The 12492-nt window shown below is 42.5% G+C and overlaps 1 protein-coding gene across 10 annotated transcripts in view; it reads right to left on the reverse strand.

The window, feature by feature from the left end:
- Positions 1 to 855: 855 nt before the first annotated feature.
- mast3a (microtubule associated serine/threonine kinase 3a) overlaps positions 856 to 12492 on the reverse strand; it is a 38359-nt gene continuing 26722 nt past the window's right edge. For 5 of the 10 annotated variants that reach the window (XM_055032544.1, XM_055032543.1, XM_055032539.1 and 2 more), the window contains 10 exons: positions 11897 to 12019; positions 9955 to 10064; positions 9668 to 9849; positions 7164 to 7285; positions 6901 to 7089; positions 6324 to 6547; positions 5405 to 5527; positions 4492 to 4628; positions 4229 to 4413; positions 856 to 3446 (listed from right to left, as the gene is read on the reverse strand). In XM_055032544.1, the coding sequence (XP_054888519.1) occupies positions 2656 to 3446; positions 4229 to 4413; positions 4492 to 4628; positions 5405 to 5527; positions 6324 to 6547; positions 6901 to 7089; positions 7164 to 7285; positions 9668 to 9849; positions 9955 to 10064; positions 11897 to 12019 (2186 nt within the window). In that variant the 3' untranslated portion in view covers positions 856 to 2655. The remainder of the gene's footprint in view (positions 3447 to 4228; positions 4414 to 4491; positions 4629 to 5404; positions 5528 to 6323; positions 6548 to 6900; positions 7090 to 7163; positions 7286 to 9667; positions 9850 to 9954; positions 10065 to 11896; positions 12020 to 12492) is intronic. The other 5 variants (XM_055032549.1, XM_055032541.1, XM_055032550.1 and 2 more) reach the window with 2 other exon arrangements.

The raw sequence follows: 12492 nt of genomic DNA on the forward strand, positions 1-12492 counted from the left end.
CCTCTACACCACATTGCATTGATGCAGTAATTCATGCAAAAGGAGCCTCAGGTATTCAGTGCATAGAATTTCACTGACATGTCCTTTTCTTCAGTCTAAGGTAATGTTTCAATTTAAAGATGCACTGAATTTGGGTGTTTAATCTGTTGGTCTTTATCAGCACATTATGAGAAACAAGTTCAACATACTTCACTGTGTGTGTAATAAGATGTAAGTTTCACTCTGAAATACGTAATGCAAACTGTTGATGTTGTATTCAGTCAAATTAGTCATTTAGCTACATGCTCACTGAACCTCAGTGCTCAGCTCTATATTTAAGCCTCTTGAGGTGAAAGGAAAAAAGAAATTCAGATGTTTTTCCAGATTCTTTATGTTGCCTCTAAATACAACTTATAGATGCATATTTGTGTTGCTGTGGTTTCTCTTTTGTTCTTTTTTCTTTCTGCTGCGGTGTTGACTTGTGTTCTTTGTGCTTCTTTCTGTCCTCTACTCCTTCCTCATACAGTTCTGTGTGCCACACTGCCAGACAGGACATGGAAATAATCATTTTTGAAGTACAAATTTTGTTTCCATTCTGTTGTCACTCCATAATTAAGAAAAAATTTTATTTAGCTTGTGTTCTTGTCAGGCAAGTGTCAATTCATCAGGAAAAATAGCATTCAATTTTGGAGGCATTGTAGCAACGAGTTCCTACTTTTCTAAAGCAACTTTATTGTAAAATAAAGTTGCTTTAGAAAAGAAAACTCCTGCAGAGCCATGTTAACATTCTGGTTATAATGTTTGAAGTGAACACAACCAAAAGCATCATTTAAGCACAGTAATAATCAGAAGAGGAAGACACGACAAGGCAAAACATTTGTTTTGGCCAGGGCTTGAGTCCTTTGCATTTAATTTATTTTGAGCACTTTTAATACGAGAATAATTAATATCACACCAGTCTGAAGCAGACAACCATGTGGTACGCTTTCCCAATTGCTATTAGTTGATTTAGGAGGAGCACATTTAATTCACAAACATTGAAGTGGAAAAGTTTTGTGTGAATAAACATGTTCCAGGAACAAGGAGACTCCGCGGATCCTAATTCACTAAGTGATAAAAAAATAAAATAAAATACTTCAAATACAAATGGATGAACATGAATGAATACTACCGAAGAACTTCTCATCAATTTCTACTCTTAAACTGTGAAAAATTCAAAAGTTTATTTAATCCTGAATCGTGTGCAACTTTTCTCCCGAGTTCAGCTTCTTTTACCAATCCAAGTTCAATCTCCCTTTACTATGAAAAAAAAGGTTATTAGACAGGACTAACTAAACATTTTCTGAATTTAAAGAAAAAGTGATAGGTGAAGAAAAATCAACCAAGTCCCTTGTGTTCACACATACAAAAAATTTAAATCTGAAATCAATATCTCAGAATGGTGACTAACCTTTTCACACATTTAAACATAAAACTGTAGAAAAACAGATGTGACAAAAATCTGAACTGAACGGCAGAAGAAGATTGATTTTATCTGACTCCATTTACTCTCACAAGGCCACAAAACATCACTAGAACACAGCTGCTATAAGGTCCACCATTATACAGTACAAGTCAATAGCATAGGTTATTATTAGCACTGAAACAAGATAGTTCCATAGCAAAATATACAAAAGTTCACCTGTTCCTTCATCCGCCTGTGGAATTCTGAAGACTCATCTATGACTGAACAGAAACCAGGACGACTTGGCAGAAAATGTAAACTTCTTTTTCATAAAAACACGCTAAAAACTCAATAAAAGTCAACTAAGCCATGTATGTTGATGGTGTCGAGGCATGAGAAGCAGGCTGGAAGCACAGACACACACAATCCCATCTTGTTCCCAGTCAGAGAGCTGCAGCAGGTTCAACTCCAGAGGAAGAGCCTTTATCCAGACTATAGTATCGCTTCTGAAAACCATGCTAAGGCTACAGCTAGCTTTGGCAACATGGCATGGCGATGCATACACAATACTCAGGATTAACGGATCTGAATGTGAGGCAGAAAGCATGTTGTGAAGTTCTATAGTGCAACATGTGAAGAGAAGCAACTGTTTTCCTGACTGCGCTGCCCAGCAACCTTGTCTGGCTGAAACATCAAAGGCCTTAAAAAACAGAAACAAGTCTAGAAGGCCATAAATAAGTTTCTTCAATGAAAATAAAATATTTACAGTCTAAATCAGTTACAGGTGCCACAGTGATCTGAGAACTAAGAGAGGAAGTAATCAGTTTAGCAGTCTGTGTCCGTCCGTCTTGTACAGGGCCAGTGATTGTGATTGATGGATGGATGGATGGATGGATGGATGGATGGATGGATGGATGGATGGATGGATGAATGGATGGATGGATGGATGGATGGATGGATGGATGGATGGATGGGTGGATGGGTGGATGGGTGGATGGATGGATGATGGATGGATGGATGGATGGATGGATGATGGATGGATGGATGGATGGGTGGTGTGATGGATGGATGGATGGATGGATGGATGGGTGGATGGATGGATGGATGGATGGATGGATGGATGGGTGGATGGATGGATGGATGGATTTCTTGTCTTCTGATAGAATATTGTTGACTTGGTCACAGTTTCCTGGGTTCATGCAAGGCCATGTGAAGCGTCGTTTGAGGGAGAACTAAAACCCTTCTTTCCCTTTAGATTCCGCCAAAGACGGGTTGATCCAGGATGCTGTAAATGCTTCTGGCTTCAGGCTCGGCGTCTCCTCCACCTCCTCCAGGTCAAAGTTCAATTCCTGCACTGCCTCCTGTTTCTTAAACGAATCCCTTCGCTCTGACAGAGCCAGCTTCCTCATGACTTCCTTGGGATGGTGGCTGCCGCCACGGTGCTGAGGCGAACTGGTGGCAAGCCTCTGGTGGTTCCCACCCGCGCCGGCCGGGTCATGGACCTCCTTCTGCCCCCCGAGGCTCAGCCCCTGCCGGCCGTGTTCACCCACACACACAAAGCTAGTGGTGGTGTCCCCGTCTTCGTCCTCCAGGCCCTCCCCCTCCGATAGTGGCATCTCCATGGTGTGGCGGCGGGTACTGTATGCCTTCCTGTCTCCATGGTAACCTCCCTTACCCGTCTTGTCTCCCGTCAGCTTCTCTGCAGACTGTACTCTCTTGAGTAAGGGTGAGCGCGGCGGTTCTACGCTGCGTGGGCGTACCGAGTGGCGAGCAACCATGGGGGGGGACAGTGTCTTCCCATGGAAGCCCTGCAGGGTCTTGGGATGGCTCTGGAGACAAGATGGAGAGCACTGAGGGGAGAGCGGCTGGGGGGGGGGGATGCAGGCCAGAGGGGACGGGGGGATGCTGCTGGTGGACTTGCAGCGCCCGGCTTTGGCGTAGCGGCCGTGAACATGGAGGGAGCTGGGGCGCGCCTGTGGCACCGGCGAGTTGGGAGAACTGGAACTCGGAGATGAACTGGAATCTGATGAAAAAGGACAGAAATAAAGAACAAGATCAGATTTAGCAGAAATGTTTCCTCTACAGCAACACACACACACACACCCCACACACACACACACACACGCAGACTCAGGCGATGTTCACGCAGCAAACCAATCACCAAATTCAGACTTCTTCACCACAGGCTGAATGGACCAATTTCGATACTTTCACCCCAAATCTGATCTGAACCACTTCCATATGTGGAGCTACATCAGATTTATGTGTCCAATCTGCAGTCTGAATAGTCACGTCACGTTCCTTCTGACTTTTATGTCGGTGATGTGAGATATGCGTCATAATTCTGCACCAGAAGAAGTCAGACGATAAATCTGGACATAAACAGTTGTTGAAAATTATAATAATGAAATGATGTAAGGAGTCAGAGTCAGTGAACGCATCACATCCCAACCGCCACATCAAATAGAAGTGGGTCAGAAGCTGCAGTCAATGCTCCACTACAGGCCGTAGCTGTTAGATGGGTTTTCTGTTTACCAGCTTCCTTCCTCTGGTGACTAACTGCTCACCATGCTGTTGCTCTAAACAACTTTAACATCCATCCAGATGTTATGCGGCGGTCACCTTTACTGCCATAAACAAAGTGCTACTGTTAAGTTCTTCATCTGTGCACACAGGTCGCTTTGGGGTCGGAAACCGTTCACACAGAAGTCTGACTACACAGCCGCATTTAACTAGTAGCATGAAGTAAAAAGTTGGATTTTAGCAAAATAATAATAAAAAGGGAAGGCAGCCTAAAGCTCTCACCTCCAGAGTGGTCAGGGGCTGGGGAGCGGCATGGCGTGGAGGGTCCCGGTGACAGGCTCGGTGTGGGGGAGCCGGAGAGACTGTCGCTGGACGACTGGGGGAAGCCAGAGGAGAAGCTGCGGCTGCTCTGCATCGGAGGCGGAGCCGTGTGCTTTGACAGCTTCTTAAAGATGCGACGCCTAGTACTGGACGAAACAACAAGTTAAGGCGTGCTAACAGCCTGACTGTTTAGTGTTTCCCAGACAACAGGTGAAGTCGCCCACCTGTCCTGCCCGTCCTTCTTCTTGCTCTTCTTGCTGCGCCTCACCATCTTGGCCTTGTAGCTGGCCTTCCTGGCTGGGCCCACCTTGATGGAGGTGTTCTCCAGCGCAGTTGTTTGCAGAGTCACCTTGTTGCCGCTCTGTCCAAAAAGAGCATAGCAAACAGAAAGCAGTGATTGGAGGCCAGCTTTATTAGCTGTGTTTGTTAAGGGACTTAAAATCCTGGGAACGAAGGGAACTGGCCAGGTTTTTGGCCAATAGACGATCGGCCAAAAACCTGCAGATGGGACAGTCCTACACAGAAATATAAAACAGATCAGTAATTTAATGGTGAACAATGGAAGGAAGTTCAAAGCTTTATCTCAGAAGGCAAATATGTGTCTAAACAATTACACTACTATTATCTAAATTACACCAGAAGGCTTCAATGTTGGTTTAACATGATAATAAAGTACAAATTAGAAGAAGGGCTGAGATTATTTTGGTGGATGGCAAATGATTAACCCTTTTACTAGCAGCAAACAATCAGATTTCAATGTGGCAGGATAAAAACTCTGGACCCAAATATCCAGAAGGGAAGAAAACATTTTACAAAGTAAGATGCTGCTTCTGTAAAAAATGAAAGTGCTAAAAACCAACTGTTCCTCACCAAGGACAACATCCTCATGAAATGTTATGGCTGCTGGATGTTTAACAAGTAAAATTATAAATTATTCATTTGCACAAATGGTAGTTCTGAATCAGCTGCACACAATCCTACATCTATCTATGAACATAGCATTTAGGGTTTTCATGCATAAAATGTGACTTGAACCAGAGCAGGATGAAGCTGGAACAGAGTTCCAGGTAAACAGGATGCTGCATTATTGCAGGAATAACACCTAAAACACTCTAAAGCTTCATGTTGTTCCCATACCTTGAGCAGAAGCTCCACCACCTCGGTGTGAACCAGACCCTGGACTGATTCCCCATTGACGTGGGTGATGAGGTCGCTCGCCCTCAGTCCTGCTTCGTGTGCTGGACTGCCATCCTCAACGGACTGAATTCAAACCCAAACACAACAGAAACAATTAGTCTGTCACTTTCTGTTAGGATCCTACACTAAAAAAATCTCATGATATGAAACAAACATGAATATAGAGCCCACTTTGCTTGCCTGTTATTGCATCACCGGAGTTTAATTTTCAGAAAAAAGGGGAAAAAAAACAATGTCGTTGATTTGAAATTTTAACATCTACATAAAATTTTATAACATACTGTATGAATGTTCCATTGAAGTTGCAGTACGTAACTTAAAAATGTTTTTTTTTTTATATTTGTTGTGGTGACAGTTTGCTACGACACCGATAAATGAGAAACAACTCACTGATGAAGTTTCTCTGACATCATCGGTGATGATGCTAACTCTGATTAGGACTGGGGGCACTGGCAGCAAGCACAGGGGCTCCATTTTTTTAGACTATTTGTCTCATATATATATATATATATATATATATATATCGACAGTATCTGTAGTATATATATATATATATTGTTCAGTTGGATGTTCCAACTGAACAATTATCCCCCGAAACTCTAACCAGATTGAAATGGATAGAATTTCTATGATTCTGATCAAAATGGATTCATTTTGATTCAATTTCTATTTGATAAAGTCCAGAATAAATTCAACTATTGTTTTTTTTCTTCTATTGCCCGTCTTTTCTGACGTTGTGTGTAACCATACAAAAATGGTTCAAATGCATCACTAAAAATGCAAAACATAACTGGTGTTCAACACTGATGATGAGTTCATGTAAACTTCAGAGGAGGACTGTCCTGGCAAAACCACCTACCCAGACCATGTGATGGACAGTGTAGACATCGCTGTCCCCCATGTAGACCCTGATGGCTCGCAGCGCAAAGCCAAACCTCCTGCCAGAGCTGTGGATGACCACCGGGGGCCGGAGGCAGCTGATGCTGATGGGCAGGTCACGGCTGGGGGACGAGTCCCGGGAGGACGGGTTGGACGACAAGGACAGGGATGATTTGGGACTTAGAGGAGGACCAGCTGAGTCATCTGGTTACACAACAACAACAAAAAACAAACAAACAAAAAAAAAATCTGAAATGATTATGTCACTCTAACAGGGATTGCACTATTATATTATCACCAGTTATCTTTCCATTACAGTGTGTGCTAAACCATGTCTATATTCTTTGTCTATATTAGACCACCTCATCCCAGAGACAAAAACTCTTTAGCAAAAAATGTGTTTTTCAAAACTGATGCGTTTCCATTGAGCAAATTTATTGTCGTAATTTCAATTTGCGGAACTATTTGGTCAATGGAATGCAGAAGTTGTTCCACACAGTGGTATCATATCCTCCCTGCCAGGCAGTAGGTACAGCGTCTCAACCTGACGGTCCTACCTGGGGTAATGATGAGGGACAGACCAGAGATGGAAGCAGACTTGGGGACGTTTCCAGCAGAGGACCTGGGTTTCTCTGGGGTCTCCAGCTGGTGGGCGATGCGCCGCGACGTGCCTCTGCGGAACGACGGCCGCGTCCCCGTGCTATTGCTCCGCAGGCGGATCCGCCTCAGGTTGGAGACAATTCCTTCTAGGAGCCGGTGCAGGGCATGAGCACGGACATTCTAATAATGAGCCAGAGGTGAAAACAGAAAGGAGCTTTACCTTCCTCCTCAGTGGGGATGGCGATGCGAGCCGCTGCGTCCAGGCTCTGCGTGCTGTTCATGACCAGCGGGCTGCCGCTGCGTTCTGAATGTGACGAGCTGGAGGAAGCACGAGGACGAAGACTGCGCACACAATGCGAAGCAGAAATGTTACGGTTTCAGTGACATCAGGAGGAATTTGGTACAAGATTGTTGTTAAAAATTAATATGAAATGGAAATAGCAGATGAAATCAAATTTTTGAGAGTGATCCTTTATTTCAAAAGGCATTGGGAGGCTCATAACAACAATGTAACAGCTAAAGACTAAAACAACAGTAATACTAAATCAAATTAAGTATTTAATAACAAGGGAAAAAACAGGACAGTGAAAAAGATCCAATAATAAAAAAAGTTTAATCTAGAGAATTGGCTGAATTGGGTGATGTGCTCTTTCTTCCTGGTCCCAGTCAGGATGATTGATTTTTTTTTAAGCAGACCTGAGAAGATATTGCTGTAGTAATCAATGCAACTACAGATGACGAGTTTCTCAAGATCTTGCTGAGACATTATTCCTCTCAACCTGGAAATGTTCTGGTGATAGAAGGTTGACTTTGTAACTGCCTTTATGTGACTCTGAAGCTTCATGTCAGAGTTCAACACTACACCCAGGTTTCAGTCTAATCTCTACTTTCCAGCTGAAGATGTGTGTTGACTCTAGATTGTTCCTCTTTAGATCCACATATAATAACTTCAGTTTTGTTAGGCTGGAGAAAGATATGACACATCCACACATTTATCTGTTCTAAGCATCTATTCAGTGATTGGATGGTTCAGAGTCACCTGTAGAGTTGTTTTATCACCTGCATAGTGATGGCAGCTAATCTTATTCCTGTCATAACCTGAGTGGGAGCAAATAGATATTGAAAAAGAAGAGTCCTGGGATTGAGCCTTGAGGTTCTCCACATGTGACTTCTATCCATTTTGATGAGAAGTTTCCTATTGAAACAAAGAAATCCATGTTCTTTATGCAAGATTTGAACCAGCTGAGTACTGTGAGGTCCAACAGAACCAGCACTGTGGTTCTTCCACAGCCTGTATTTATGTGAATGTCAAAGAAACTTTGATGAGGGCATTCTCAGTACTGTGGTAACCACAGAAACCAGACTGAAGGACATCAGAGCTGTTGGTCATCATTAGGAAACTATTTAAATGTTGAAACAACTTGTTCAATAATTTTGCTGATGAATGGAAGGTTGGAGATCTGCCTCTAATTCTGCAGTTGTGATTTGTTGTTTAATCAGTTGATTGATAACTGCCACCGACACTTTTTTGTCCTTATCTTGTATTCTTGCTGTTGACAGGGTTTTAAGTATTGTTTAGTATCTATTTCTGAAATAATTCAGTTAGTTTTTTCTAGGTTGTGTGTATTTTTGACACGTGAAAAGAAATGTTAAAAAAACAAACAAAAATAAAATAAATGATACTTCTAGAACCTCAGAGAATGACCAGCTAGGTTATTCAGATAAATCTGTTTTAACATCATTTTCAATCATGTAGTCTGTAGGTTCCCTGTCATGGTTCGGATGACATGGTCAGTTTTTCACTCTGGTACATGTCTGGGTATGTTTGCCAAAATGAGATGATCTTGAATTGAGCTGCACCCAGAGAAAAACAATTACTGAACACGTTTGCTTCTCAACACACCTGCACTGAAACGATACCTGCAGCCGACTGAACAAGCATCTTATAGTATTCACTTCTCAACTGGAGTGTTCTCCAGTTTTTAAAGGCTAAAGTACACAAATCTGAAGGGATCTTTTAGTTTTTTCTAAACTGATTCTTTTCAGAGGTTAAGTTATTTTTTAATTTAAGTTTCCTCTAAAATTTTCTAAATTGATCAGAAATGTCATGAGCCACATACAGCTTGAGATCATTTTATTGATTTATAATGAATGACCCATAATATGTGGGTCATTATGCACTTTTGTTTTTCTGTCTGGCAGTCATAGTTAAGGATAAATTTGCTTTGGAAAGTGTCTGTATAAAAAAATCCCTTCCAATCTAGGTTTGCATATGGGAACACATTTATCTAGGTTGGGAAAAGAAGTGTAGACAAAGTCTGATCCTGCTATCCAGCTTAGATCCATATTTCAAATGCAATTAATATGAACAGATCAAACTGAACAATTTTATTTAAAAAGCAAAGAATCAGATGCTTGTTCTGGGTAATGGAAAATGACAGAAGACTTGGAAAGAAACTGTCGTTTTAAATCACTTTCAAGGCCAAAATGAAATATTCAGCAGAAGTAAATCATATTTATAGCAGGACACCAAGTACTGCTCAGCATTCTGATATGTGAAAATGTGTGTGGTTAAAAACCAATACGACTGTAGTTCTACTCAGTTCATATATACATTATAAAAAATATGCACATCACTTTTGAATCTTTTAAGAATAAAACTACAGCTAAGACCCAATATGGAGGTTTGACTGATTCAACATCAGACTGGTTTCACTGACTCACCTCCCTCTCGGTCCATCTGTCCTCCTGTCTCCAGCAGCCAAGTTCTTGTGTCCGTCTCCCGGTGAGAGGACTCCCCTGCCGTCCCAGCGGTCTTCCTTCTCCTCGCTGTGGCTTCGCTCTGACGAGGACAGGCTCTGATTGGATGGGGTGGAAGTGGACAGGTGCTCCGAGCTGCTGTACACCTACACATCAGAAACAAACATGCGATCTGTCACAGCCTATAGGTGTATTCGTCCTTACATAAAGAGGAACTGATACACAGCCGTTTCTAGCAGAGCGAGATGTACCTTGCTGAAACGGTGAGCCACAGAGGAGAACTGTCTGAGCTCCAGAGACGACTCGTCATCGTTGGTTTCATCATCATCTGAGCCCAGGTGACAGTAGCGCTCCGACCGTGCTGCAGGATACAGTGTCATCATCATCAACAACTAAAGAGCTTTAACACCAGTCACAACTGAAACAAAGTTCTGAGCATCAGTAATAAAGAAATTAAATGCATAAAAATAGTGACAAAGCTAAGCACACAATAATGAATTAAACACAATAAAACAACACAGTTAAACAGATAAAAACAATACCAATACAGATGAAGCAAAATCAAGTCTCAGTTGGTTGAAGGTCGGTGAGTCAAAATAAGTTTTCAGACAAGTTTTAAAGATGGAGAGTGAAGGGTCTGATGGATGTGCAAAGGCAGAGAGTTCCAGAGCTCAGAGTAACAAACAGAGAAGCTCACACTACTGGGAATGACCAGGAGCAACTGGGAATAAAACTGGGAATAACCAGGAGCAACTGGGAATAAAACTGGGAATGACCAGGAGCAACTGGGAATAACCAGGAGCAACTGGGAATAAAACTGGGAATAACCAGGAGCAACTGGGAATAAAACTGGGAATAACCAGGAGCAAGTGGGAATAAAACTGGGAATAACCAGGAGCAACTGGGAATAAAACTGGGAATAACCAGGAGCAACTGGGAATAAAACTGGGAATGACCAGGAGCAACTGGGAATAAAACTGGGAATAACCAGGAGCAACTGGAAATAAAACTGGGAATAACCAGGAGCAACTGGGAATAAAACTGGGAATAACCAGGAGCAACTGGGAATAAAACTGGGAATAACCAGGAGCAACTGGGAATAAAACTGGGAATAACCAGGAGCAACTGGAAATAAAACTGGGAATAACCAGGAGCAACTGGGAATAAAACTGGGAATAACCAGGAGCAACTGGGAATAAAACTGGGAATAACCAGGAGCAACTGGGAATAAAACTGGGAATAACCAGGAGCAACTGGGAATGACCAGGAGCAACTGGGAATAAAACTGGGAATAACCAGGAGCAACTGGGAATGACCAGGAGCAACTGGGAATAACCAGGAGCAACTGGGAATGACCAGGAGCAACTGGGAATAACCAGGAGCAACTCGGAATGACCAGGAGCAACTGGGAATGACCAGGAGCAACTGGGAATGACCAGGAGCAACTGGGAATAAAACTGGGAATAACCAGGAGCAACTGGGAATGACCAGGAGCAACTGGGAATGACCATGAGCAACTGGGAATGACCAGGAGCAACTGGGAATGACCAGGAGCAACTGGGAATGACCAGGAGCAACTGGGAATAAAACTGGGAATGACCAGGAGCAACTGGGAATGACCAGGAGCAACTGGGAATGACCAGGAGCAACTGGGAATGACCAGGAGCAACTGGGAATAAAACTGGGAATGACCAGGAGCAACTGGGAATGACCATGAGAAATTTGTCAGCAGACCCAGAAGGAGTTCTGTTAAAAAATAAACTCTAAAATACACGAACAGCCAATGGAGAGAATCCAGGTCAGAGGTAATGTTCTCTCTCAAATGTTCCTTTTAGCAGACGGAGTAGCATTTTGCACCAGCTGACTTTAAAATCAAAGTAATTTGGAGTCAGCTTAATTTCATCACAACTGTGATGAAATGAAGGAATGAATTACTGTTTCATTCTGCTGCCTTGAAAGAATAGATTTACGTTTGCTAGTTTTTGGAAGTGATGAAAACTAGACTTAAATGTGGCGTTTGTTTGATTGTTGAATTTAAAATTACTGTCCATCTTAAGACCAAGGTTTGTAGCTGTGAACATAAGGTATTTTTACCAGAATCAGAAACAGAACTGGATCTATGCTGTGTTACCAGGCCTGAAAATTGTTTTGACATCTCCACGTTCAAATGTGTTTCTGAAATTATCTACGCACTGTCAAAGTAGCTCGTGTCCTCTTCAGACTCCAGCTGAGGTACAAACTCAGCTTTCTGCCTCAGGAGGCCGTTCCAGTCCAGGCCCAGGAAGAACATGTGACTCTTCACCTCCGTGGTCCCAGCTAGAGTAAAAAGAAACCAGTCATTATTCTTTCAAATGGTTAAATGTGCCCCAAAAACACTTACAAGGTCTGTATTATATATTTTCCAGGCACACTCTGTCACTTTATGGCGGCATCAACGATGTTACCTTCAGTTGTTCTAAAATCCTACAAATTCTACTTTGTAATTTAACAGCTTGACATTGGGCCTCTCTCTTTAAACACTCCTGCTTTTTTGGAAACTTCAACTTCAGGAAGTCATCACAATATGGCTCCTTTATGAATCCTTTAACAATATTTTACCAGCACTGCACTGAGAAGATTGCTATCTGCTGCTGGGTAGTCTGAAGGAGCTGAGTGGGAGCTGCTCTGTGAGGAAGAAGCTCATAACACCAGCTCTGAGGAGAAGCATCGCTTCCACCCAGCCGTTTTGCACAGTTGTCATGGAGATTAAAGGGTTTCTCAAATATACATGAAAGAATCAAAGCAACACT

This window comes from Poeciliopsis prolifica, unplaced genomic scaffold (assembly GCF_027474105.1).
Source record: "Poeciliopsis prolifica strain line A6 unplaced genomic scaffold, Auburn_PproV2 SCAFFOLD008, whole genome shotgun sequence".
Classification (NCBI taxonomy): domain Eukaryota; kingdom Metazoa; phylum Chordata; class Actinopteri; order Cyprinodontiformes; family Poeciliidae; genus Poeciliopsis; species Poeciliopsis prolifica.